Source organism: Filicampus tigris, chromosome 17 (assembly GCF_054856515.1).
Source record: "Filicampus tigris isolate MCC_2025a chromosome 17, RoL_Ftig_1.0, whole genome shotgun sequence".
Classification (NCBI taxonomy): domain Eukaryota; kingdom Metazoa; phylum Chordata; class Actinopteri; order Syngnathiformes; family Syngnathidae; genus Filicampus; species Filicampus tigris.
The window spans coordinates 7,252,548-7,279,046 of record NC_141233.1 but is presented as its reverse complement, the minus strand read 5'-3'; the positions used below and the strand labels follow the sequence as shown (position 1 = coordinate 7,279,046).

Sequence of the window (26,499 nt, the reverse complement as noted above, 5' to 3'; positions counted from 1 at the left end):
CCAAAGTTCATGATTGCATTGTATTGTCCATCTTATGTGCTGCTGCACAGTTTGTGTTCAATATGTTACTTAAATGTTTTAGCATCGCCGCATGGATATTATTTAGGATTAACATTAAGATTGCGGACTGAAATGCTATAAGCTTGGTGGTTGTTTTAAAAACACAAGGTATAATTATCTTTGTTTCATTATTAGTTTGCCAGTAAAATTCAACTTGGAGTAGCAATAAATAGCTTGAAGCCTCTTTTTTTTTTTTATAATTGTTTACTATTTGCCAAAGTGCTGCTTATTGCAAAGTGAGTTGAGTTGAGTTCATTGCCACCATACAGGGCTCGTAATATTTGAACATGGAATATTTCAGAGTTTGATTTATATTGTTCGTATTCTATTTCTATGATCTTGTCAAAGGTGTTATTTTTGCTGGTTATAAAGGGATTTTTGCTGAAAATAATTCAACTATCAAGCCACGGTGATCAACATTACCTTGCTCATATGTAGCCTGGATACTGGATATTATGAAAACAGACCTTAAAGACCGGATTTGACCACATGGAGGGAGGGAGTTCAGATGTAAGAGAGGAGGAGGGAGCATGTTGAGGTAGAGTGGGCGGTTAAGTGCTGTTGGCACTCTCAAGTCCGAAACCGTTACATGCACCAGAGGAGGGATCTTCCACAGAAGTCCATCGAGCCTGCTCCTATCACCACAATACAGTTCCAATAGCCTGGATATAAACGGGCACCTCAAGAGAGAAAACTAGTGATAAAACTAGAAGAATGTGAGTATAACATATGTTTTTTTTCTCTTTAGAGCAGAACTGCCTGAAAGGTTTAACTTTTCTAAACTCAGTCACATGAGCTGGCAGGGATATTAAAGTCAATTTTCATCATTACTTCTGAGCGAATTCGAGATTTTTGTTTTTTTTTCTTCCAGTTTTGTCTTCTCACATTTCTCCACAACGTGACCACAGTTTTTTGGGGGCACAGTGGACTTCATAGATGGAACTTCAAAAGAAAAAGCATTGCAACTGCATGAAGACATTTGCAAGTGTTGAATTTACACAGAAACAGTAATAATTTCTCCTTGAACTTCGAATGACAATAATCCTTTTCAGTCAACCACTTTGGAGTGGACTGTAACAACTACAGAAGTAGATTTCTCTCAAGTGCACACCCTGAAGTATTATCTACTAAAAAGACTGTGCCAGCCCAAATCCATTTTTTGAGGTACGGTGGAGGAAGCGGATTTTTTCCAGGCAATCCTCAAGCCCATCTGTTTGTGCTTCTATCCAAGGATGGCTGGCTGCACCACCCGCTGTCGACAGGGGGTGCTTAAGTTGATCCAGTCTGTTCAAAGATTGCTTTCAGGAAGCCTTACAAAAGGTACTTCACTCTTTATTGGACACAATTATGCAACACTGAAATGTAAAACTTTGGAACTTGATTAAATACGCATTAATCCCCAGAAACTTTATCAGAATGTGTCAGAACCTGTTGTTCCAGTGTTAAAAAACAACTAAAAACTTCACGAGAGTTTTATATTGTATTGTGGACTTTATCCAAATGTCCAATGTTTGTTTTTTTTGTCTGTGATTCTGTTCCATCTTTGGACAATTCACCCATGATCATCTTTTAGTGCAAGCCTCTGCATTTCTATGCTAGAATATGCATGGAGGAAAACATGGATACATTGCCAACACAAATGTATCTTCACACACGCAAACATGTCAGGCATACTATAAAATGTAAAGACTCATCTCCCACAACATTGAGTTCATTTCATTATTTCTTTTTTTCCCCCCTTGGGCCCTTCCACATACTGAGCATGCAGTGACGTGAACCATGAAACTCGGCTTAGTCACCTTTAAAATGCTCCACTTGCAAATGTAGCAGCATCCATATTCATCTTCATCATTTAAACATTCACGGCTAAAAAAGAGCTGGGCTGAGGGAGACTGTCTCACTGATACTTCATGACCCTGAAAGCCTCATCCCCATTTTACACTCCTGTTTCAGTGTTGTTCCCTTTAGGAGCGGGCAGCAATGAAGCTTTGAAATTGTTGCATTTAATACATTATATTATGTAAACATGCTATTTAAATGACAGTTATATCATTCTGTAGACTTGAAGTATAGTGATATCTTTTGCACGCAGACTTGGAATTGAATTTATAGGATTGCCGTACCTGGCCTGTATACCATATAACCCACCATCCATAAGCAAGTGACACCGTTTTTAATCCATTCCCGAGAAATTTAGACCACAAGTTTGGAAAACCTATACCTGACTGCTTGTGTTTTGTAACAGACCCTCTTTAATAACAAGAGCATTATGGCTATGAGCTCAAGTGTGCATGTGCAAACCCCACAATAATGAAGTCTAACAATGGTGAGTCATGCACTAGCATCACACTCCTCGAACACGGTGAACAATACTGTGCTGAAACACACTAAAAAGATGTTTCCGTAAATGTGGATTAGTTAGGAAGAAATATGCCAGGTGACAGAATCGTAGCACTAGAAGACATGCTTATTACATTTATTGTTTTGGTTATTATCAAATCTCTGGTGATTAAATAGTTTTGTGTAGGACACTAAATATACATCACTCAAAATGAAAGCTGTAAAAAAAAAATAATTTAAAAAGCAACTCATTGGCCGGTGTTTTTTTCACAAGGCCTACTACGCCTAAGGTTATTTGAAAGTCTGTATCGTACCCTTTATCATTTTATTCTCTTTTTTTTTTTCTGGCTCTGGTTGTGAAGGCAGTGAACTGGAGCAGTGGCTCACAGCTTTTAATTTTTTACATCACCTCTCGGCTTACTTTTATGTAACTGCCTTCGAGATGTATTTTTATCTTTGCCTTTCTCACTCTCCAGCATTCTTTGCAACACTCTGTATCCACTTTGCTTTTTCTGAAATGTTCATTTGGATTTGTTGCATGTAGCCTTATTGCTACTCTTACAATACTGCCACAGCTTAAACTACATCTCCACAGTGAGGCATACTCCTTTACAATGATCATTTTTATTTTGTAGTTCTGCAGTAGAGTAAAACGGCACTGCATCATACTGTGAACCGTTTGAAATATCTAAATTGCCTTCAGCTGCAGCACAGTAGGCCTATTACAGTACAGTATTATATCTTAATGAAGTGTATACACACCACTCAATATAAAGTGGTGCTCTGCTGCCACCGCCTGTTTAAACAGTAGAGTAACGCCACAGCTTTACTTGTACCAGTAAAATGGAAAACGTTTCATTGCTTGGGTTTGAACTGAGTTCACAAAATAATTGAGTCTTTAATTACATAAGAGTGTTATAGGCCCACCCATGTTGTCATGGCTTTTCTGGTATATTCAAAAGATTGAAAAATGTTTCAATTGCACCCTTTAAGAATTCAGCAAAGTCTACTAATTGTCAAATACGGTGCATTTTCAGATATGTATACTGTATTGTTTGTAGTTTTCAGCGACAGAATCATTTAAATCATATTTCTAATATTCTAGTAGCTAAACAAAGTAAGAATAAGGTGCAATCTGGCACAAATGCACACATGGGTACCCAGAAGTTCTGTAGGAGCTCTCCATACTCTCTGGCATATAAGGATAGTAAGTGCATTTCCCCCTATACTTTAGGGGCCACGTATTAATGCCGCTTGGGGCGCATTACTCTGAGCTCTGATCATTACCAAGCCCCAGCCTCTTTTCAAGGATTACTTTGCCTACTGCCTTGGCCGGCATGAACCGTGTAATTGCCATACGAACCCCTGGTGTAAATTAAACCACTAATAAAGTGGCCATTTTATCATTGGTGGAGCACTGCAGGGTTTTCCTTTCTCTTTATTCATTACTAATATATTTTTTTCTCTTTTTTATTGTTTTTTTTCCTTCACTTTGGTGTGATGGGGTGGGGGAAGTCCATGCACAGGCCTCTGTTCAAGGACATTTTTGCCACAAGCTTTCGTTTGAGCTTTCTTTCAATAGAACTTTTATTGACTTCATTTCATGCTATAGAGATAGCCTTTTTTCTGGCCATAACACACCTGTAAACAGAATTTAACATTTTTCCATTCTCGGACCATAAGAGCTTCTGGTTCAGCCATTAAACACTTCTCACGTGTCATGATTTGCTTCTAAAATGCAAGAGGTGATGTAGTGACTCGTGCTTTTTCCGTGCCTTCGATTCTCCGTGGCCCCACTGTGTTTTCCACTTGTGTGGTGCTGGGATGTGGGTTGCCAGCAGTAGCTCCATCACCATCAGTTGCCTTGTGTTTTATCACCCTGGCAATGGTCACTCCAACATTGGATTCGACATTCCTTGACTCCTCTGCAATATGCACCATGATATCGTATTTTTCATCACTTATGTCAATAACCTATTCTGTGAAAACAAAGTACAGCTTGGTAATGTAACCAAGAAAAAACATCTGGCCTTCAACTGCTGATCGTCCTTCTTCGTGTGCTATAAAAACCTTGATGACCTTGGGGAGTTATGTCCTGTCATGACCACATCTGTGTGGGGACCAGCAATATCTCTTGTTGCAAAAAGGTCATGGCTATAACGTCACCCTCCTGTCACCGGTTGAAGAGAATCATCCAATTGAGGCACACCTTTGACACCTCCATCCAAATTTTGGTAGGAGGGCTTTGAGCAAGAAATTTGCTGTCTGATGTTCCTCGGCACAATAGCAAAAATCAACTCATTCAGCTTTTCCTGGCAACTTCCACACTCACGTCACCACAAGACCTTCCTTGTAAAAGGTCTTTGAAAGTAGTAGTAGTAGTTGTTCCAAAACAATGAATTGGGTCTTTGAAATGGCACAGATTTTCAAAATCAACACTTGTTTTCATTATGCCAACACATACAAATGTCCCCACGACCTCAGTTCGCTGCCCAAAAAGCACGTCTCCACACCGCAAAAGGTCCCCATGGGTGACAGTGGAAACAGATCAATGCTGCCAAAACATGATGAATACAAACACACACACAAACACACAGAATAATGCATGCCCAGTAGAAAATATTATACAAATATAATGAAAATAACACATAGGAAATAATCATCCAATATTCTCATTGCCACAGTTGATACTTGATGCAGTGTTGACCTACTTGTCCTCTTATGTACAATCCTGCTTCATCTATCTAATGCTTATGAAGAAGGGTTGGGGTGAGTGAAGTAGTGAAGAGGTCGCCTGTGTGTTGGTGCCGTGTTGCAGCTCATGAGCTGTTGAGAAGCTAATGAAAAGATAATGAAGTTATAGACTGCAGTGCAGCAACCTTGGCACATCCCTGTGCAGGGTGTAATGCAGTTGGAGATGGCAAACATCTGTCAAGGGAATTGCACAGGTCTGTGCTAGTCTTGTGAATGCAGAACTTGATTTCCCCCCTAGAGCGAAAGACATAAGCTATAAAAACGTAGAAAAAAAACATGTCGTGCAAACACAATGGATGTGATTCTTATCTCGGGTCTGTTTTCTGTTGCTGGGGGGCCTTCAGCTAACCACACGCACCCATAGAACCCCACGGTGGCGACACTTTGCGTTTTGCATCCCTCAAATAAACATGTGTCAAGGTTTGAAGAACTACAAGAAAATGAGATCACTTTGTAGTCTTTTCACATGGTGACAATTTGCTCTTTTCAAGCCTCAAAAGGAAGGGCAATGCATACTTTTCAAGAAATAGAAAAAAACTATAAAAGCATTGAAGGAAAAAATATGTCTGCATGAATTTTTTAAAAACCAAGGGAGGTTTTCCGAAGCTGTCGTTCACTCCCACGCAAGTATAGTAAAAGGGATGGTAAAGAGAGGGTTTATTATGGTGTTTAGTCACGCCAATATTGAAAATTACCTTCACACTACACATCCAACACCTACAATTGAAAAAATAAAGGAATCTGACCATGAAGGCATCGTTTTTTTAAAAGCTCTTTTATTGGAGCTCATTAGATCGTGCAGACAAACCTATTTGGTGTGGCTGGTAGCAATTTTAGCTTAATCAACCAAGACATATGGGCTATACTGTGTGTGTACATTTAAGTCATTATTTTTGTCTACATATGTAGGAAACTTCTAGTAGTGGCTGCTTTAGTCGGAAAAAACTTTGATTGAATCGCAACCTATCAAGGATGCAAAATGCTTCTCACCCAGAGTCAGATCAGTAAAGCTTAAGGCCCCCACAATCAATATGAGGATAGGCCGTATAAAAAATGGATGGGTTATAGAAAATCAGGATCAGTCACAGCTCCCTTTGCTTCAAAGCAGTTGACATATTAATTAAAAGAATGATGTGTAACATGCATATTATTGATAGCCCTCTAATCCTCTGAGCAACAACATTCAGCATTAAAACAAAAACATTTATTTGAATCAAAATGAACTGGCTGACGGTGTCCGCAGTTATTCTCTTGCACGCATTAGGATGCGGTAACAGAGTTGATAATGACTTGCACCCGCCACATACATACAAACATGTGTCAGCCTCAGCTGTCCTTCACCTGCAGCCATTCACTTGCCCTTAGTGAGCACTGCATCAGTTTAGCAGCACGCCACAACAACATGAATCCATGAGGAGGAGGCAGGGCACTGGAAAGAGGGGGGACAGACTGACAGATGAGTGGAGGGATCCACAGAAAAGAGGGAGTGGCGCTGGAAGGCAGGAGCAGCTCATGTGTGGCTTTGAGAATGAGCTCAGAAATCCAAGAGAATCATCACTCCAAGGAGGGTCAGTGAAAGCTGAAAAAGAGGAAATCCCCTCCAAGATCCACAGCTGTGAAAGGAGATAAAAAGGGAGCCACGGACTGACATTGTTGGGTGGGCGGGTGGGGGAACAATTAAAAGGACTACTACAATCTGGACTGATTGGCCAGGCTGGTTGTCACGGTGACAACATGGGTGCAGTGGTGGGAACTTTGACCATGCAAACCAAGCAAAGAAGACCGACAAGAGGTATGTCAACATTAGACAAACCAGAATTGAGAGGGGGAAATTTATGGAAATCACGCTGTGGTTTTTGCTGCGCAAGTGCAACATGTGCTTACGGAACAGTGTGTACAACTGTGTGTGTACTCTATTTCTGTTTGAAAAGGACTGAAAATACAAAAAAAAAAAAAAAAAAAGCAGCAATTGTATTTTGTAGATTTACTGTATGAGGTGATAATTAATCAAATACATTTACATAGTAGATCTGCTAATCGCACCCTCTTCCTTGGACGGGAAAAGCAGAACACGTTCATTCAAACGAAAAGAATAGAATAAAATGATGACGTTTCAATACGAGCCACCCTAGCTGGTACTGTAACGAGAGTCATATCTCATGCGCCGTTGTTATGATGGAGAGATTATAGTGCGCCATCAAGTAGGCTGTCCTTGTAGATAAGTAGCGAGCAAAATCACTGTCATTGACTCTTTAATGATACGTGCACGGGGGACACGTGCACGCGTGGGTGCTTAAAAGGTAACGGAAGAGAGAAACAAGCGTTGCATGTGAATTAACACCCAGCTCACATGTCATACCTCTCTCCCGAGCCTCATGCATGAGAAGCCTGTTGTCATGGAGACTGGGTTGAAGGGGCATAAGTGAGTGAACAATAATATGTCAGGTATCAGGGTGAATGATACATTTGTAGCAGTATACAAGAGAAATATGAAGATGCACACTGACAGATTAGAGTCCGACACATGCAGTCAATTTGTTGACACTGAAGAGATGGAATGTCACTCAGGGAGTTTAGTGTGAAATATGCATTTGAAAAAATATCTAAGAAAAATAAAGTTGTACTGTATTCCTACAAGCCATGGAAGCAATAACAAAGTCAAAATCAATGGAAAAACAAAACAAAAGATAACATAGGGATCAATTATGATTGTCATTGTATAGTAAATATATATATATATATATATATATATATATATATATATATATATATATATATATATATATATAAATGTATATATATATATACACACAAATATATACATACAAATATATATATATATATATAAATGTATATATATATACACACAAATATATACATACAAATATATATATATACATATATATATATGTATATATAACCATATATATATATATATATATATATATATATATATATATATATATACAGTACATTTATATGATTATGTTGTATGCGTACTGTACTTTGGAGAACAACATAATCATCAATATTAATGCAGTGCAGTTCTACACCACTTTTAACGAGATCACAGGGTTAGAGTTAGGGTCAGGGTGTACCTCGCCTCTTGCCCAAACTCAGATGGCATAGGCTCCAGCTGTTGCCGTGGCAACGCACAGTTCGCCAATAAAACAATGCTGAACCTGAGGGTCTAAATATGCACGAAAACTCATGAAACTTTGAGCATACATCAGGCAAAATCATCAATATTTTATTATTTCATGGTACAAAAGTGGTTTGGTTCCGCCCCCTAGAAATGTTTAAAAAAGCAGCCCTGGTTGTGCGTTCCACCTAGATCTACAAACATTTGGTGGTATTTGTAAAAGGCCTAAACCTACAGAAAAGGTCTGTTGGAGCCATATGCTAAACCTAACAGTAAGTCAGCTTTTCTGAAGTTACTTTAAAGTTTGACATCGCTTTGGCTACAAAGACTGCCATAACTTGACCCTCATAATATTTTTTTCTAAAGATTTCTCACATTTGATAATAGTCCAGGCCTGGAGACTTCTACGAACTTGTTTTTCCATCAATAAAAAAAAACAAAAAGATAACATAGAGATCAGTTTTGATTGTCATTGTGTATTAAAAAATAGTTATTTATTTATATGATTATGCTGTAGTCCGCAGTAGCATTACATTGAATGAACCCCGCCTTTCGCCCAAACTCAGCTGGCATAGGCTCCAGCAGACCAGCAACCCTAGTGAGGAAAAGTCCTACAGAGAATGGATGGATGGATTTAGAAAATAAATAGATTGCTTCATTTTTTTGTATGGTTCACCACCTGTTTCATATGGCTTGCAAGTGGTATCAGTCAGAAGACAACAGACGTGTTGCTTACTGGACCCAACCATGTAAACTCAAAGCTGGACCAGTGGGAGCAGGCAAGATAAACACTCACTCGCATTGTTTGTGTAAACAGAGCAAGCTGGTGTCTTTAACAAGTGATGCCGTTTCCTCTGGGCCATTATCACCACCTAACACATCTCTAATTATCGCCATCCCTTTCATCCAAGCACATGCTCCTTGTGAGTGTGAGCAATCTGAACAGTCAGATTCTTTCCACAGGAACTGGTGATTATGATTGCTAATTGCCTTTGTTTTAATATGGACTATTGGCAAAGGAAGTTATTTCAAGACGTAATATCCTACAGGCAGTTTGACAGGAAATAACTCATCATGCTTCTGACATCAGTACAGGGTTTGTCACATGACCTTCAAGCTGTTATGTGTTTTCCTCACACTCCTTCTCTTTATTTCACCCTCATCTAATCAACACCTGCCAATTTCAATTCTCACTCGTTTTTGTTTATTTCAAATCATATGGTTGTGTGAGCACATACACGCTGGTAAAGAGAATACATGAAATCAATCATTACATTTAACCACTTAAAATGAATTCAAGGCTACCAACTTGATGACCAAAGTGTTTATTTCACCAACCTCTTGTCTTTCACCAACCTCTTGTCTATCAATTATTTCCTGCTCAATATTTTGATTGTTACTTGCCAAAAATATTCTGCTCCAACCCAAACAGTAATATCCTCTCATGGCTCTGTGTATAAAACACAAACAAAGAGCACAAAAACAGCACTGTATGCAGTTGTTTTCCCCTGGATATTTGTTCATGTTTGCAGATGTATTTATGTGTGAATAATGTGGCTGATGGATGTCTAGATGTTGGTTATTCCTGGACGCTGGAGACATCCACTGACATTTGCCCACAGGCGAGCCTGAGCCATCATGTCTTTATATTATTAACCACCGTCTTTCTCAACAGTACCAGACACTGAGAACCTTGTTACCGCTAATAAATTCCCTCAACTCCGAGGAGGAAAAATCGAATTTGTCAAGTACATGCAGTTTGACTCCATAGTATTTTTCCCCTCTATGAGCATTTTCTGCTACAGCCAAATCAGATTTAATGTGTGTTCACTGAGCCATATCTGTACCGTGTATTACAATTTCCATGGTTCTACAAATTCTTTAAAGCATAACATGGAAACAGTTAGTCCCGGATTGCCTTAAATGCTTGATGTTATGCTTTGCAGATAAAACAGATGATGAGCTTGAGATGACAACAGTGTGTCACAGGCCAGAGGCTCTCGAACAACTGGAATCGCAAACTAACTTCTGCAAGCAGGAGCTCCAGATTCTCTATCGTGGTTTCAAGAACGTAATCACATCTTACTTCTATAAATTCAGAGGCTTCCGTATATATTTTTAAAGCAGTTGCCTTACTTTTCCTCTACAGGAATGTCCAAGTGGAGTCGTAAACGAAGAGACGTTTAAACACATATACGCACAGTTTTTTCCCCATGGAGGTAAATCTTAGCGTCATCACCCATGTATTCCAGAACACGTCTCACATGGTTTTGTTTCTTCTGTTTCAGATGCAAGTATGTACGCACATTACCTTTTTAACGCTTTTGACACAACTAACAACGGCTCCATTAAGTTTAAGGTAATAGCTGTAAAAGAGATGCACCCGCATGGGGTACAGGATAAGTTATTTGGCTGTCCGATGTGTAGTGACACGTTGTCCTTTTGCTGTCAGGACTTTGTAATGGGCTTGTCTATCCTGCTGAGGGGAACCTTGAGGGAAAAGCTTGAATGGACGTTTCACCTTTATGATATTAACAGAGATGGATACATAAACAGGGAGGTGAGTATTCAATCAATCTGCATTTTGCGTAATGGCTCTGTGCAATCTACATAACTTTCTAAAAATCTTTGAAATTAGTTAGCAACACTGGTCTAATCTAATCTTAAGTGTGTCTATTTTCTCCGCATGGACAATCTCAGAAGGCTACTCAGTGAGAAAAGTAAAGTATCTGTTTTCGAGTTTTATGTTGTCAGTTGGTCTGTTTCCTTCCCCGGAGTGACCTTGCTGTGTTATATAGTCCTGACAGGTATTTTATTTTGTACCTCTATCATATCTCGATGGGGATGATAGTAGGTCAGTGCATGGGTGATATGTTATGACATGTCATTGAGTCCAGGTCAGTTGAGCATCTTTCTCTGGACTGCTTGGATAGCTTCAATATTACACAGGTCGTGTAAGGTTTATATGGCATGGCCATATTCCAGGGGTGATCAGGTTAGTCACTTGTATAGGTACTACTATATATTACTCTTTATCCTTAACTAGGTATTCAAAGACCAACAAAAATCCCATGTCATTTCCGTATGCAGTGTTTTAGCCACCAACATATTTTTCTCTCCCGTTGTCTGGTGTTCTGTTTCCCATGACATGTTAGTTTTAGAAGACATAAGAGGTAAAAGAGACTTCCTTTAAAGTGTTTATTAAGAAAGCATGTTTGGAGCATAGTTACTATAGGTTCTGCAGTGCATTTTGTGTCTTTTTGAGTTTTGTTGGGTTCTTTTTAATGGAAATTCTTGTCTAGTGTAAGGACACTGTTGCAGGAAGCATTTGTTTTATTTAGTTGCATTGAGGTATAATTTTGTAGCGTTTGTAGTGGTCAAAGAAATACAGTTTAAACAACGTAGCCACTCAGTGCTGAGTCCTGTGGGCAGCAGTAACTGTTGTGGATCAAAGTGTTCACAATGAAAAAAAAAAAAAACAGTTCTGACTTGCATCCACCAAAAATGTATGGACAATAATTATTATCAAATTATTGATCCCCCCCCCCATTTATTTACATTTAGAGTGGAATTTTAAATAATTAAATACACGTTTCATCTTACCAGTGACTGAAGAGGGGAAAATGCAGTTCATCTGCTTCAAAGTCTGTTTGTGCATCATCTTTTTTGTAGGAAATGACCGAGATTGTGAAGGCCATTTATGACATGATGGGCAAGTACACTCATCCTGCGTTGAAGGGAGATGTGCCACAGCAGCACGTGGATGCTTTTTTTCAGGTGAGTTCAGCAATTCATTTGCTAGGAGAAAAGTTCATTCAGGCCAGTTTTATAGTCAGCAGTGGCAAATCGTTAAAAAAACACTTTTAGAGAGCAGCAAAAACATGACTTTTGTTATGGTAAAACAATACAAGATGAGAACCCAAGGGCGATGAGGAGACAGTGGTAAAGGAGTAAAGTTAGTGTTTAATGGCAAAAATGTTGAACATGCGAAGAACTCACGAAGATGGCAGCGAGTAGGTGAGGTTCCGAGTGAGTCTGGGAAGCTGACGGGAGGCACACTTGATGTGGGAATCATTTCTCATAAGTTAACCATCATAACTTTTAATGTTTCTCACTTCAAACAGGGTTTTTATTTTATTATATAGTAAATACTGAAGTGAATACTGTAGGTGTTTTCATTATGACTTTATTAAGTTTTGTACAAGCTTACTTACCTTTACTGACCCGCATTATGTATTTTTGCCACAGAAAATGGACAAAAACAAAGATGGAGTGGTAACTTTAGAGGAGTTTGTAATAGCCTGCCAAGAGGTATGTGTTTTCTCAACAGGGATTTTCTTTTCTTTTATAGTCACACATAAATTAGGTCGCATGACAAGAGCTTTGTTTCCAAAATTCTACTCTATGCACAAAATTTCAGTTTAATTTACACTCTTACACTCTATATTATGTATTGTATATATACTGTGTATTATTGAGGTTGTTGGTATTGGAGTTGATGCCTCTCAGTATGATGTAGTACACTTTTACACCAGTGTAAACTACAACCCTCCATCCATCCATTATCGCAAATAATAAATATGTTCTTATATTAAGACGCAATTATGCCAATTATGTGGATGACTGTATTGTATTTCATTACTTCACAATGGCCATTTCTTCTCTCTCTCCTGCCAGGATGAAATCATGATGAGATCCATGCAGCTTTTTGAGAATGTGATGTAGGGCGTGAGGAGATGACATTGACATATTCAAAATCAGAGGGCTATGTGTGAATTAATGTGCGTGGATGCATATGTGCCGTGGATCCAGTCTCTCCTCTTGCCGTTATAGCCAGCTGTGGACTGAATACAGACAGGTTCCCTGCAAAGACTTGAATGGCAGAATTGGACTGGAATTGTTGTTGCAGAGTTTTGGGTGTCCCACAGTAACCCCTGAGAAAGGCATGGGAGTAAAACTGTCTTACGTTTTACAGACGGGCCACTCAAAGATAATCACATGAGTAATTGCTTGTGCTTATTTATTACTGTTGCCCAAAGATGCTCTTGAAATGTATGCTTCTCCAAAAGATCTTGATTTATCTACAAATATTTGTCAGATTTGTTGTATATGTGCTTGTTGAATCTGTTGTATGTTTTTGTGTGTCAATGTAAACTTCACTTAAAAGTGAAACGATCTTTAAATATTATGTCAGTTTTCGAGTCATGTTATTTTTTTATGTGCTGGTCTTAACGTCTATATAAGAATGATACTCTTGAAATACTGTATTTTTTCCCCATCTTTGATTTTAGTGTGCTCTTGTGTCTTTTGAAAGTGAAAAAACAGTATTGTGGATCATGCAAATCATGTACAGAATGTGTAGGTCTACAATGAAGCTATTGCAGTATCAGGAAGAGGATTTTATCTTCATTTGCACAATTATCTCATAACAACATGATGGCAGCAATGTTTCCTCTACGTACGTACGTATGTACGGCCAACATTGGCATAAAACCCTTCAATGGTGAAGCTTAAACTATACAAATGAATGGCAGCTTTGGAAAGGAACATTTTTAACCAGCATCACTGGCAAATATTGACACTGCCTCCTGCATCAAAAACTCAATCTGAGACGCTAATGCAAATATATGAGCAAGTATGGGGATTTCTCAACTTGCCTGCAATTGTAGTCTGTTGAGGTGGGCAAAGTGCTACTGTTGTTGAAAATGGACAGACCATAGTGGATTGAGCACTAAAATATGAATAATGGTTGTTTTCATTTTTGCAGGCAATGCAGCTTTTTGCTTCTTCATGTACAGTATAAATGGGACGTCATAGCCTCAGGTCTTGGTTTGCAATGGATTTGTCTTATTATCTCAAATACATTTGTAAGCCATACAAATAAAAATGTAAATTCTTAAATTCAGTGTGTTTTATTTCAGATATTTGTTTCAATCCTTTGAGGAGTTAATTGGATTAGAAGCTATTAGAAGTTTGCAGTCGGAATCGCTGACGAAAGCCTGTTTAAATTCAGAGGCTGCCTGGTCTATAGGCAGGTATTATTTACCCCCACCACAGAAAGAAAGGCAAATGACGGACGACGGAAGAGTGACCACACTGCAGACAGATGACGAATAACGGATGCTCAATTTTTGGTAAAATGCCCAGCTCTGAGAATTTAAGTAAATAAGTAAAAGATTTTCATTTTGTATACATTACCCTTTGTAATTATTGTCACCCTTGATATTAACACTTTGTACGACCCCCTTTTAATAACAAAACAACACCTAATTGTCCTATCACATTTCACATGATTGGTGAATACAGAGAGAGGGATCTTTGACCATTCCTCAATATCTCTAAATCATCCAGCAACCTCTGCACTCTTCTCTAATTAACTCCACAGGTTTTCAATGAGATTGAGGTCTGGGGAGGTGAGATGGGAGGATCTTAATTGGATGTCTGGTAAACCGTTTGTACAAATGCTTCTGCAATTTAAAGAAATAAAAATAAAAATCGAATTTATTCAAAGGCTTTTAACACGGGCCTTTAACCAGGGGTGCCAATAATTATGAATGGAATCTTAACAATTTAAAGTAATTTTAGATTGTAAACCAAAGCAGTAATTAATACAGATCTGTTGGTGGCGGTAGTGCGCCAATTCTGGATGTAAACCGCCGTTAAACACCAAAAGAAGAAGTAGCTAGGGGGGGTGGAGTTATACGCCAGTTAGCTCAGTACTAGTGCATAAGTGTAGCGTGTCTCTTTAGCGTCGATTGTCTTTTCTTTTAAATTCCTTGTAGTTGCACGGTTGCCGTCCCTTTATTTTGCACAATGAACGGTATTGACGAGGCACAAATAACTCCACAGACGTATCTCTATGGTGAGACCATTTTTATTCTCTTTGTCCCTTAGTGATAGGCAATATCAAATTTCTAAACAAAATTGAACAAGAAGTGACTCTCGTACGTAAAGCTTTGTACTGTGAATTAATAATTAAATAAGATAACTCGTTTAGTCAGGATGGGTGAGTGAGTGTGTTTTTCACACTGGTCCGGTGCTGCTACACACGTGTTTGGCCCAGAGCATGGCGTCGACCGTATTTCCACGAGCAGAATTGATATTAAAACACATCTACTGGGTTTTTACGGAACTTCTTCTTGAGTACGGTTTACAGTGATTTGGGCCATAGTATGACTTTAGTGGTGGTAGGTTAAATTGGTTGTTTTCGATGGTAACAGGCTAGTAGCCTCAACGTCGGCTATCACATGTGGATCACGGTGCTTTTTTTCCCCCTCGAATTTTCCTTTTCCTTGATGTTTCGCGATTTCGTAGTATGTAGTTCTCTCCCCGTGTCTCTTGTAAACATTTGATAACTCGGTGACGACGTTGATGTTTTTTTACGTTTCGTAGTGGGCTATGCACTCAACATAAAGACAATATTCGGAAGAGTCGTCTTTTAATTCTGCGCATCTCGCAAATTTTGTTTGCATAGTGTTTTGAAGTATGTTTATTGTTTGCGAGTTCTATACTTTTCCAATTGACTTTTCATGTCGGTGAGAATTTTTGCTGATAGGTAAAGGTTAGGCCAGGCCATGTGGGAATATCCACGTTGCTGCTGTGGCACCCCCATGCGTTCTTGAGATGTAGTACGGATTAAGTGACGATGGCGAACAATCAAAAAGAGCAAGCGTGGTCAGGCCTGTCGTGCAGGTCTCGGAACCGAAATTTCTTTATATTTAAATGGAGATTGAAATGTACTTATCACATAACTTTGTCTTCATCAGGTTGTGTGGTTGAAGCTGGAAAGGAAGTGACGTTCAACCCTGAGGACGATGGCTTTGAGCATCAGTTGGATCTACGGATGGTAACAATCTGTGAATTTGTTTAGTTAAATTGCAGGTGTTCTAAAGGACAGAGACTGAACTGAATTTTGCTACGTGCAGGCGTGTACTGACCCGGCCACAAAAGATGAGCTTCATCTTGTTGAAGTGGAAGGAAAAGACGCTGAGGGTCAGAAGGTGACGGCAGCACTGGTTTCTCTGAAGCCCTCCACCTTGCCAAGCGTAAGTGTCCAATGTACCTTTTTAAATCAGACTTTAGTATTCTACTTGTCCGAAAAGCAATGATTCCCATCTGGTGGGTCCAGACTCAAAAGTGTATTATGAACCTGTTATGGGTTGGTATTTATTTGAAAAGTATAAGATGTCCGTAGTATGGTTATGTTTAAGAATATTATATAGATGTTGTAAAAGGTTGTTTTTGAATGGTACATTTTCTCTATTAACTTCTATAAAAGTCATGACTAGTGATAATAGGAATATGAATGTTGAAAACGCTACCCTAAATAGCTAAAATGATGTCATGACTTGAAAGAACATAATTTTTGTGCAAATGACCAAACATATGAGGTGTTTTTTCTTATAGTTCAATTTTTCCCAGGTGTCTCTCGGAGGATTTGTCATTATGCCGCCCGCTGTTTTCCGTCTGAAATCTGGTGCTGGTCCGATCCATATCAGTGGGCAGCATCTTGTCAGTAAGTGTGTTTGTATGTGTTGCTAAAAAAAATTAAATTAGTTATGTCAAACACTGCTTGGATGTGCTATTTCTCCAACTCTTCTGAAATCCTCCACTGCAGTGATGGAATCCGAGCAGTCGTTTGAGGAAGATGATGACGATGGCGACGAGGAGGAGGAGGAAGAGGAGGAAGATGTCAAAGTGTCCAAGAAAAGACCCGCCTCCTCTCCTGCGCTCAAGTCTCAGGTTTGTTCATGTTGACATTAATGATTACACTATGCAGTCCGTTGTATGGTTTTGGATGGCCTGATTATTTCTACTCAGTCTATCCAAGCAAAATTTGATTGTTCTATGGTTTTACTGTTTATTATTGACTGAAATGTGCTGTCGTTGGCATTTAACATTCTGTGCAGAAAAAAATGAAGATGGATGTTGATGAGGAGGAGGACGACGAAGATGACGAGTGCGTATTCATCAAATTTACATTGCATTACTAACTTTTAGTCTTTGGAATTTGTCTCATTAGGTAAATGAAAAATAAGGATCATGAAGGATATTCAAACAAGCCTCTGCTTGTGCTACTGTCTGCTGAGAACTGACAATCTTTTTTTTTTTTTTTTAATTTAGAGATGATGATGATGATGACGATGAGGATGAGAAAACCCCAGTTAAGGTGAACATTTTAGAATATCCAGTTGAGATTTTGTGATAGTTTTTTTACTAATAGCTGTATATTCAACAGGCGAAGCCCGCACCAAAATCAACTCAGAATGGCAAAAGATCAAAAGCCAGTACTCCGGCCACAAAGCAGGTAACTGGTATTTACTCGAGCGATTAAAGAATTATCATTCCCTCCACGAGTCGTCATTCGGGACAAGAAGTCACACTCGATTATGGCCGTACTTGTATATTTTTTGGGTGTGACTGTTTTTTTTTTTTTCAAACTGTATTTTTAATTTGACAGCATCGGTTTGATTATGGTCTGATTTGCGTTACATCCAGCAAGTTACACATTATCTAAAGGTTTGTTCCAGCCATCCATTTCCAGCATCACTTATCCTCAGAAAATCATAAATCAAGAAATGTCAGCTCTTAGGGGATACTGGACAAATTAACATATAATAATGATTGTAGTAATTTAACTGTGGGGGTGCCTAAAAGCTGAAAAAAATACATCTCTATATTGATGTATTGCACTTTTACGGCTTTTTTATTTTTTGATCGGATGGATGCGTCGATTTTCAGACCCTCTTTTACTGTAATGTTTGAAAAAATTTGATAATAAGTTGCTGGGATTGAATGGCTGGACTGTGCATAGACAAATGCGTCAATGGCAGTGAATGAGTTAAGGAAGTGACGTTGCGTGCATTTCACCCTGATAGTCCACTCACCATATTTAACACGGAAATTAGTACGGGCAAATTATTCCTGGCATTTGTTGATAATCGTGGATCTGTGTACAACATTACCAAATCTACAATGAAACTCAAAAGTGATCTACTGCTTTGTAAAGGTGAAGACCCCCAAACAAAAAGTGGAAAAATCCCCCAAATCCCCTACAACCCCCAAGGAAACTTTGACGCTCCCTGAGATCCAAGCAAAGATGACTGAGGCAGTGAAGAAGGTTGGTCACATCACACTCATGTTTCTTATTTATAAGATGAATCTTCAACAATACCATCCACTTCTTGGCACTGTAAGTCAATTTTGAGTCTGTTTTAGGGAGTAACGCTGCCCAAAGCCCAGCCCAAATTTGAGAACTTTGTGAAGAATTCATACAGAGTCTCTGATGCTAAGGTAGTGTATGCATATTTGGCACGGTTGTATTCATTGTCAATACAGAGTTCAAGTCAGCTTCATATTTTTTTTTTTGTGTGCATGTCCATCCTCAGGTTATTGCTGACCTGTGGAAGTGGAGACAAACTGTTACGGACCCCAAATAAACTACATTTTTATCCCCCCCCCCTTTTTTTTTTTAAATCATACCCCAAAACCCCTGTGTGCCTCACTCGCTCTCTCTCATTTGAGTCTGTTTTGTTTTTGGATTGTAGTTTAAATTGCCTTTCATTGTCTCTTTCTGGCCCTTCATAAGCAACACTGTTTTATTCTTCCCAAAGGAAAAAACACTTTAGCAAATGACATTGTCTTATACATGTCATGATCTCTGCATGCATCAATCATGAATCATTTGATGGCATATCCACCATTTGTATTTGAAAGTTTTGAAAGCCACCGTTATGTGAAAACCAAATGAACAAGGTCTGTTGAAGGGAAGATCATTCCAAGCTCTCAATAAAGATGGTCAGCTAATTGTTGTGGGCTTGACTCAACTTTGCTGATTTCATTGAGACAATTAAAAATGCATGTTTGTGGATGTGAATAGGTTTGTACAAGCAGTGACTAAAACAATCCTATGTATCCTAGTAGAATATACTATAACTGCTATGATTGACACTTGTCAATGTGTTCTTTTAGTACCTGAACTGCGTAACCTTTTACATTTTAATCCCTCAATTATGTAAAATGATTACAAAAATTATCAGGAATTATTCATGGCTACACATTTTAAGCAGTGCATTATATCATCTGGTGAGAGTTCCGTTAACCTATTATGAATAATTCATAACTCAGGTGCATGCTGGGAGATGGCCCACATTTAATGAATGACAGGGTAATGTTTCCTGAGCCAACATACATTCTAGGTACTGAATAGCAGTAGAAATGGTCATATAAAATCAATGCATTTCTAAGCCGAGCCCAGAGGTTCTAAAATGGACTAAGTTGAAAAGCAAACAAGCACACTGGGGTCAGATAGGGTGATCATTTTGAAATCCTGTGATTTTTTTTTACTTTCATGGTTGGCCTGAGGGGAGGAAGAAGGAATTGTTAATAGAAAGTCATCCAAAATCAGGGCAGTGGAGGAAAAGGTTGTTTCATGTAAACTCGGGACACTCAATGACAAATTGAAAGCAATGATTGGACTGCAAATGCATCATGGGATCACTGAGAAATGAGCCGTAGTAGTTATACTATATTTTATACTTGAAGCATCCCCTGTCAACTGGCTGTTTTACTGAAACAAAGTTTCCGTCCAGTTTATCCGCAGTACAACGCATACCTGTGCTAATTTACTTCACCATGAGGTGGCAGTAAAATCTAAGCTTTTTTTGATGCAGTGAGAAGACTGCCTTGAAAGTGGAAAGTGAGGCCATGAACAGATACATCCACGTACTGAAATACTATGTAGCAATTGATATATATATATATATACACATATATTTCAGATTTTTAACGTTTTGTTTTGAAATGCTGTTGCAGTTCTGCAAAACTACAATAAACAAACACCATAGCCTTGCAAGATATAACTACACTGCTGTACACACAGCTCTTCTATTGGTTGTGTGGACGGATGTGAAGCAAATTGTGTTGTGGCTGTTTTCATGCTACGTTGACAGATTAAGTTTTTATTGATCTGCAAATGTCAAATAACAAAGACACCATTGTGTTATTTCCACTTTATGTACAACACGAACTTCAACACGAATAAAAAATACATTTAAAAAAAAGGGGGGAGTGCAACAACCATAACTAAAAACAGGAGTACAATAATAAGCCATTAACATGCACAGTAATTATCTCACTGGACAGCTTCTCTGAGGTGCTGTTCTGACTGAGCGAAATAACATTGGCAATCTCGCTGAAAGAAATCAATATTGTAAATGAATCATTTCACTCTGGCACTTGATTAAAGCAGTCAACTGTGGTACTTAATCATTTTTCTTGTTCATATAAATAAAAGGCACAAACAAATAAAATTTGTAGTATTGCTTCTCGGGTGCCAGATGACTGACTTGTAAGCATTCAGCCTGAAAGTTGTGAAAGGTGAATCTTTGCTGCTGTATAAATCCCTAGTCCAGTGCATTCATATTACTCTCACCATACACTCTAAAGCACATAGTGTAATGTGGTATCTAGTTTTAAGCATGGCCAATGGGATAACAGCTTTTGACTTTCAAGTAAAACTTTAGTTCTGTCAAGTCTAGTCAAAGATTTGACTGCACAATTCCAGACAGTACAATATATCTTTGTGAGTAGCAAACAACTTTAACGTGTTTGTTAAAATGGTACAGTAACATTTAAACATTGCCCTGAATAATCTAAAAATACAGGCACGGATTGTCTTTTTGACTATTTTCGAGATTAATTACCGGTAATTGCTGCTTGTAAAGGGTTTCTAAAGCCGTTATCTTTCACCCTCAGCCTGCTCAAACATATTCCTTGGTGCTGCTGGGCGGTCTGGAGATGGGATACTTTGCTGCAGGTTTGCCTCTTGGGCAAGAAGCTGCCAGCATGCCACCCCCAATTACAACCAAGAAGGCTCCAGCCCAGGCAATGAAGATGGCCGACCCAAACTCATACCTTCAAAAAGAAAATTGGGGGGGGGGGGGTCAGAAAAGGGAAGCACGCACTTGTATCATTCAGAAATGTATCACTTCATTAGATTCAACCATGAGCTGAAGGGGAGGAAATTATTGAATTGGCATGTACTCACTTTGTATTGACTGGAGTGAAAGGGTTGTAGAAGGCTTGGATGATGTCATGAGCGTACCAAGAGCAGGCAATAATGGAGCACAAAGCTGTGGGTGACCAAAGAATGTAGTCAAAAAGGTTGTATGCGCATATGCGCGCGCACGCGCGCGCGTGTGTGTGTGTGTGTGTGTGTGCGCGCGCACATAACCCCTCACCTCCAATCAGTAAGATAATGCCACCTGTCATGGCAATGCGAGACTTGCGTGTTTTGTCATCTCCACCACAGTTGGTGCATTTCATCCCCATGCAGGCTGCGCCCAAGCCGGCCACCGTTACGATAATGCTCACAATCATGAGGGCGCGTGTTGCCTGGAGAGCACCTGAGTGAAAAGGACATGATCAGTCAAGTAGTTAACAGGAGATACAACCAGTGGCAAAAAAAAGGTCAGTCAGCGGAACTCAAAGTCACTGTTTAAATTTCTGGATTTGTTGGTTTTTTAAGTTGCACATTACAGGATTGGGGGGGTAAAGTGTGCAAGTGCGACAGCATGCGCAACTCAAACAGGTCCGACCAGGTTTCAGGTTACATCATGGAGGACACTCCTAATTTCACATGCTGGCTACAGGTTAACGTTTAGGCTTGTGACCTCTAGCCACAAACAAAGAGACTCTCTCATTCAGGCATGTTCTTGAATTTAGATCCATGTGTTGGTATTTTTTGAACATTAGTATTGACTCGCCACTTGATTTCTGAGCTGACCTTTACCCGACTAATGTTTATCAAAGGTGGGTGCATACATTTGTAAAGATTGGGAAAGTATGTTTGAAACTAAGATGAACATGTTACTGCAACCATATAAGGACGAGCAATAAAATAAGTGACCCATTTAGCCCCCGTTTTTAAAACACCCTCAGACAGATAAGAATCATAAACGATAGTATTGTGTCAACTGAAACGCACCTAGTTTCATATTGTACAAATAAGTTACTTCCTTGAACGACTGCTACAGAGTGAGGCCAACAGTCATTTTACAAACAGATGACTTTGCAACCGTTTTAAAACATTTTTACCATGTGTGATAGTATTTTAGAGCGTGTGTGGCAGTGGAGTGAGGGTTAAAAAAATAAGGTGGGGGAGCTGTACAAATGTAACATTCAAAGCTCTGCTATCCTGCACAGTACACCAACGTGTAAGTGAGTCTAAGAGCCTTTTTTAAACTACATTCTTATTTTTCGTCGGGGACAAGAGTCAATAAGTGACTCAACCGGTTAGGTCGAGCAACAAGAACCCGAGTGCAGTTTTCAGTTGTAAATAAATGGGGCAGGTATAACGGTGGCTTAAGGAGTCAGTTGGTGGCTTACCCATTACAGGTGTGGTTCATTTGCTTACTTTAGTTCCTGTTACTCGTATGGTCACACTGGCTCACATAAGTCAAATTAGCTGGCTCAGAAAACTAGTTTGGCGAAAATAATAAATGTCTCATTGAATGAGCGATGATTCCACGTTACAAAACGGTCGTAAATATAAATATCGACGGAGTAACGAGCTGTATTACTTACTGTTGAGCTGGAGAATGGAGTCGTAGACCTTGCATTGGATCTGGCCTGTGCTTTGGAAGGCACAGGACATCCACAGGCCTTCGTACATGGACACTGCTGTGATGATGTTGTCCCCGACATAGGCCGACATCTTCCACTGGGGTAGAATTGTGCCCACTATCAAGCCAATTAAGCCGAGAAGCGACAGGACGAAGCCCAACATCTGCAAACCGGAGTTGGCCATTTTCTCTTCTTCCTCTTCGACGACTGACTTCAAAAATGGGGGAGCGTCGTCCACCTGCTCAAAGTATCCCACACTAAAACCAAAGGTAAAAAATAAAAAGAAAGGGGAAAAAAATACTGTTTTATGTCAAATTTTGTGAAAACAATTGTAGTTCTTCGTAAAAGTGTAAATAAAATATTATTAATGGCGGTACTTCTATGGCCGACGATATCACCTTGCGCACCTGTTGCTTTGCCGCACCTTGAATGGGGAGGGGACAACGGGAGCGAGCTTTTTAGGCGGTTTCTGTTGCGGGTGGGCGGGTGCGCGCACGCAGTTTCGACGCGTGCGCCACTTGAAGGAACGCCTTGAGTTTCATGACGTAGGCATTTCCGGAAAGATCTTTGCCATAAAACAAACATGGTAGATACTGTAGTGTGTACAGCCCTGGGGTTTTGGGGGGATTTCTTTCATTTGTTAAATATAATTGTATGAAAAACTTTTAATAGTATTTATTTTTTGACATAATTTTGTTGGTATGCTTGCCAAATGTTTACGCGTTATCAGATAAATTATAATGTACAAACTGAAGTTCTGAAATCATACGAGACGTGTTTTTCTTTCTTTTTTTACACCTAAGCTTTACTTATTAATTAACATGATCATTTTTATTTATTAATAATTATATAAATATTATTACATTTTTAGCATCTTATAAACTTTTTTTTCCAACAGGTACTGAATAATAATAATAATAATAATAATTCTTAATAATTAATAAGAATATACCTGCGGTTAGGACTTTGAAAATATGATTTCCCCCCATTTCCAACGATTACATAAAGAAAAAATGTATTTAAACTAATTAATTTCATTGATAGGGGGTCTAATTTGACATATTCATGTTAAGACCACGTTGCTGTCATTTACTTTTTATTTCATCAACAAACGTATATTATTTAATCTCTGTTTATTTCAAAGTTAAATACAACACAGGAAAAAAAGGGATTTTGGCATATTGTAAGTCACTTGACTGACTTGACTTTGTCAATGGCTCTATGAGTCATACTGCAGAGGCGGGCTCTAATCTAAAAAGTCACAACTATGATGACGAAAAGAATTACTCACTTGAAGAGAAACAACTGAAACTATTACAAAGTGGATCAATCTGACTGTTTACTACAACAGGGGCCGTGTCTTTTCTGAGTCTACTCTCTGGGTGCTGCTGCTTCCTGATTTGTGACAATTAACGCTCTCAATCTTAATGTGTGCTGGATCTTTAATTTCTTATGAACTGATTCACCCTCTTTGACATATCATTTAAATATTAAAGCATTTACCAGCACAAATGTTTCCTCATTAAAATAATGTCATGAATTATTTTAAGATAATTGTGCTAATACTGGGCAAACGTTTTGTAATTAAGATTCAAACGTGTCATCTGACAAATATGACAAGAGTTGACGACTCATCACCCTAATGATTCTTGTAGCAGAGGTTATGTCTGGACTAGAACTAGAGCAAAAGGTGTTGGATTTAAAAAACAACTAAATAAACAATTAAGATCATGACCAAGTTAAATCTGAATCTAAAACAGAAAGCTCAGCAAGTTAAAAGATTCATACCTCCACTTTTTTTTTTGTTTTCCCTCACATTTGTTGAAATTCATAGTTACAAGAAACTCCTAAATGCTTTAGATCATCTTATCTTCCTACTGTAGAACCACAAAAAATATTTTGGAGATTTGCAATGCCCTGGCTTGAGGGATCAGAGTCATAAAGATAACGTGTGTGCGTTGTTATTCTTCTTCTTCTTCTTCTTCTTCTTCTTATTATTATTATTATTATTATTATTATTATTATTGAACTCTGATTTAGGTCACATCCGAAAGGGAACGTGTTGTGAAAGTCAGTGTCAGTCTGGAACACTTGCACAGTAATCTACCAAATCGGATGCTGCTCATCTTGATCACGACTATGAGTTGTAAGTTAATTACCCTAATCCGGCTACATGAGCTATCCATTTAGCATGGTAATCATTCTGACATTGTACTGTCTAATTGACTGCTGGGCTGTGAACTAGTTGTAATTGCATCTATTCATGCATCTGATATATTCTGGGTTAATCCTGGCTCTTTACAAAGACGGTTAACTTCACAATTGATCATTGGCTACAGATGAATATTTTGGAAGCAGAGATTTGATTTGATGTCTTCCCCTTTTCAACAAACTGACACATTCATTTCATGCCGCACTATGTATGCTACATGTGATGAAGGAATATGAAATATACGACTGATGCTATTTTGTCACAAAATATGGAGCACTATTAGAACATATTGCAGATAATTTGATGAACTGCGGATGCATGGTGAAGTCTTGGTTGGCAATTTAACACCTCCTGTCACACAATCTTGGCTCAGGCCCTCCTGTGTGGACTATATGGAGTTTGCATGCTCTTCTCGAGCTTGTGTATATTTTCTTTGGCAACTGCGGATTCCTCCCTTATTACCTCCACCATTCCAGAATTCATTCTAATGGAAATTTGTGAGTTCAGTGGTCACTGATGTTGGACCTGACAGACAGCCTGGTGGCTCGCCAGCTCTAGTTCATCCCAAATGTGTCTCATGGCCTTGATGTCAAGGGTCTATAGAGGTTCCGTCACACCAAACTCATCCAAGCATGCCTTTATGTATTTGATACAGGGACACAGTCGTGCTTGAATGAAAAATGGCGTTCTCCAAACTGTTCCCACAAAGTTGGAAGGTTACAGATATCCACAAAGTCTTTACAAACATTGAGTCAATATTAAGGGGAAATAAGAGTATTTAATGAAATTCCTGATTGATCATTTAATTTTTAATCATTAAGAAGTGTGTCTGGATACGTGTGTCTATACAGTGTACTGAACAGAAACTGTTAAGAAAACTTGGCTTTCGGGAGCAATTTCAGTGTGTAATGGCAAAAATCATAACCGGTGTCTGATCCCTTGAGAAGGTGGTGCAAAAGTTAGTGAAGTTTAAATTAAATTCGCTTGTAAAGATTATAGTGCATTTTATTCATCCTGAAATTTCATGCAGTAGCGGCATATCCTTATCCTTTTTTGTGACTTATGTCAGCTCTCGTTTGAGTTTTGTGGGGAAATCTCCTTTAGCTTGCATCTTTTTCCTTCCATATTGGAATTCCTCCAGATTCCTGAAATGCTTTGCATCGTACAGGACAAAGTATTCAAATTCCTTCAGCCTTTCTCAGGCTATTCAGACACATTTTTGGGCAAACGGACAACTGTTGCCGCATTTTTGTTGCATTTCATTTGATTAGATTCATGCTTTTGTTCCAATTGGAGGATTTGGACTGCACTGCGGGATATGAAATATAATGTGATCATCCACCCATTATTTATACCAATCATCCTG

At 38.8% G+C, this 26,499-nt stretch overlaps 3 protein-coding genes across 7 annotated transcripts; 2 read left to right on the top strand and 1 right to left on the bottom strand.

The window, feature by feature from the left end:
• Positions 1–635: 635 nt before the first annotated feature.
• kcnip1b (Kv channel interacting protein 1 b) lies at positions 636–14,197 on the top strand. Of its 2 annotated transcripts, XM_086012937.1 has the most exons (9): positions 636–776; positions 932–1,380; positions 10,243–10,367; positions 10,446–10,515; positions 10,585–10,655; positions 10,749–10,856; positions 11,969–12,073; positions 12,545–12,607; positions 12,974–14,197. In XM_086012937.1, the coding sequence occupies exons 2-9, from the start codon at positions 1,293–1,295 to the stop codon at positions 13,019–13,021; spliced, it is 678 nt and encodes a 225-aa protein (XP_085869063.1). In that variant the 5' UTR covers positions 636–776; positions 932–1,292; the 3' UTR covers positions 13,022–14,197. The 2 variants fall into 2 exon arrangements, with proteins under 2 accessions (XP_085869063.1, XP_085869064.1); XM_086012938.1 differs by lacking the exons at positions 636–776; positions 932–1,380 and adding an exon at positions 6,840–6,946.
• A 776-nt stretch (positions 14,198–14,973) lies between these two features.
• npm1a (nucleophosmin 1a) lies at positions 14,974–19,102 on the top strand. Of its 2 annotated transcripts, none has more exons than XM_086012457.1 (11): positions 14,974–15,158; positions 16,063–16,142; positions 16,222–16,341; positions 16,703–16,811; positions 16,914–17,038; positions 17,206–17,255; positions 17,420–17,465; positions 17,535–17,603; positions 18,306–18,416; positions 18,515–18,589; positions 18,685–19,102. In XM_086012457.1, exons 1-11 carry the CDS (start codon positions 15,110–15,112, stop codon positions 18,733–18,735), a joined length of 885 nt encoding a protein of 294 aa, XP_085868583.1. In that variant the 5' UTR covers positions 14,974–15,109; the 3' UTR covers positions 18,736–19,102. The 2 variants fall into 2 exon arrangements, with proteins under 2 accessions (XP_085868583.1, XP_085868584.1); XM_086012458.1 differs by having other exon boundaries at positions 14,977–15,158; positions 16,718–16,811.
• A 1,190-nt stretch (positions 19,103–20,292) lies between these two features.
• LOC147133152 (claudin-7-B-like) lies at positions 20,293–23,436 on the bottom strand. Of its 3 annotated transcripts, none has more exons than XM_086012459.1 (4): positions 23,329–23,436; positions 22,883–23,178; positions 21,345–21,702; positions 20,293–21,211 (listed from the first exon to the last, which is right to left on the bottom strand). In XM_086012459.1, the coding sequence occupies exons 2-4, from the start codon at positions 23,103–23,105 to the stop codon at positions 21,058–21,060; spliced, it is 735 nt and encodes a 244-aa protein (XP_085868585.1). In that variant the 5' UTR covers positions 23,106–23,178; positions 23,329–23,436; the 3' UTR covers positions 20,293–21,057. The 3 variants fall into 3 exon arrangements, with proteins under 3 accessions (XP_085868585.1, XP_085868586.1, XP_085868587.1); XM_086012460.1 differs by having other exon boundaries at positions 23,320–23,379; XM_086012461.1 differs by having other exon boundaries at positions 21,345–21,429; positions 21,538–21,702; positions 22,883–23,336.
• Positions 23,437–26,499: the final 3,063 nt, after the last annotated feature.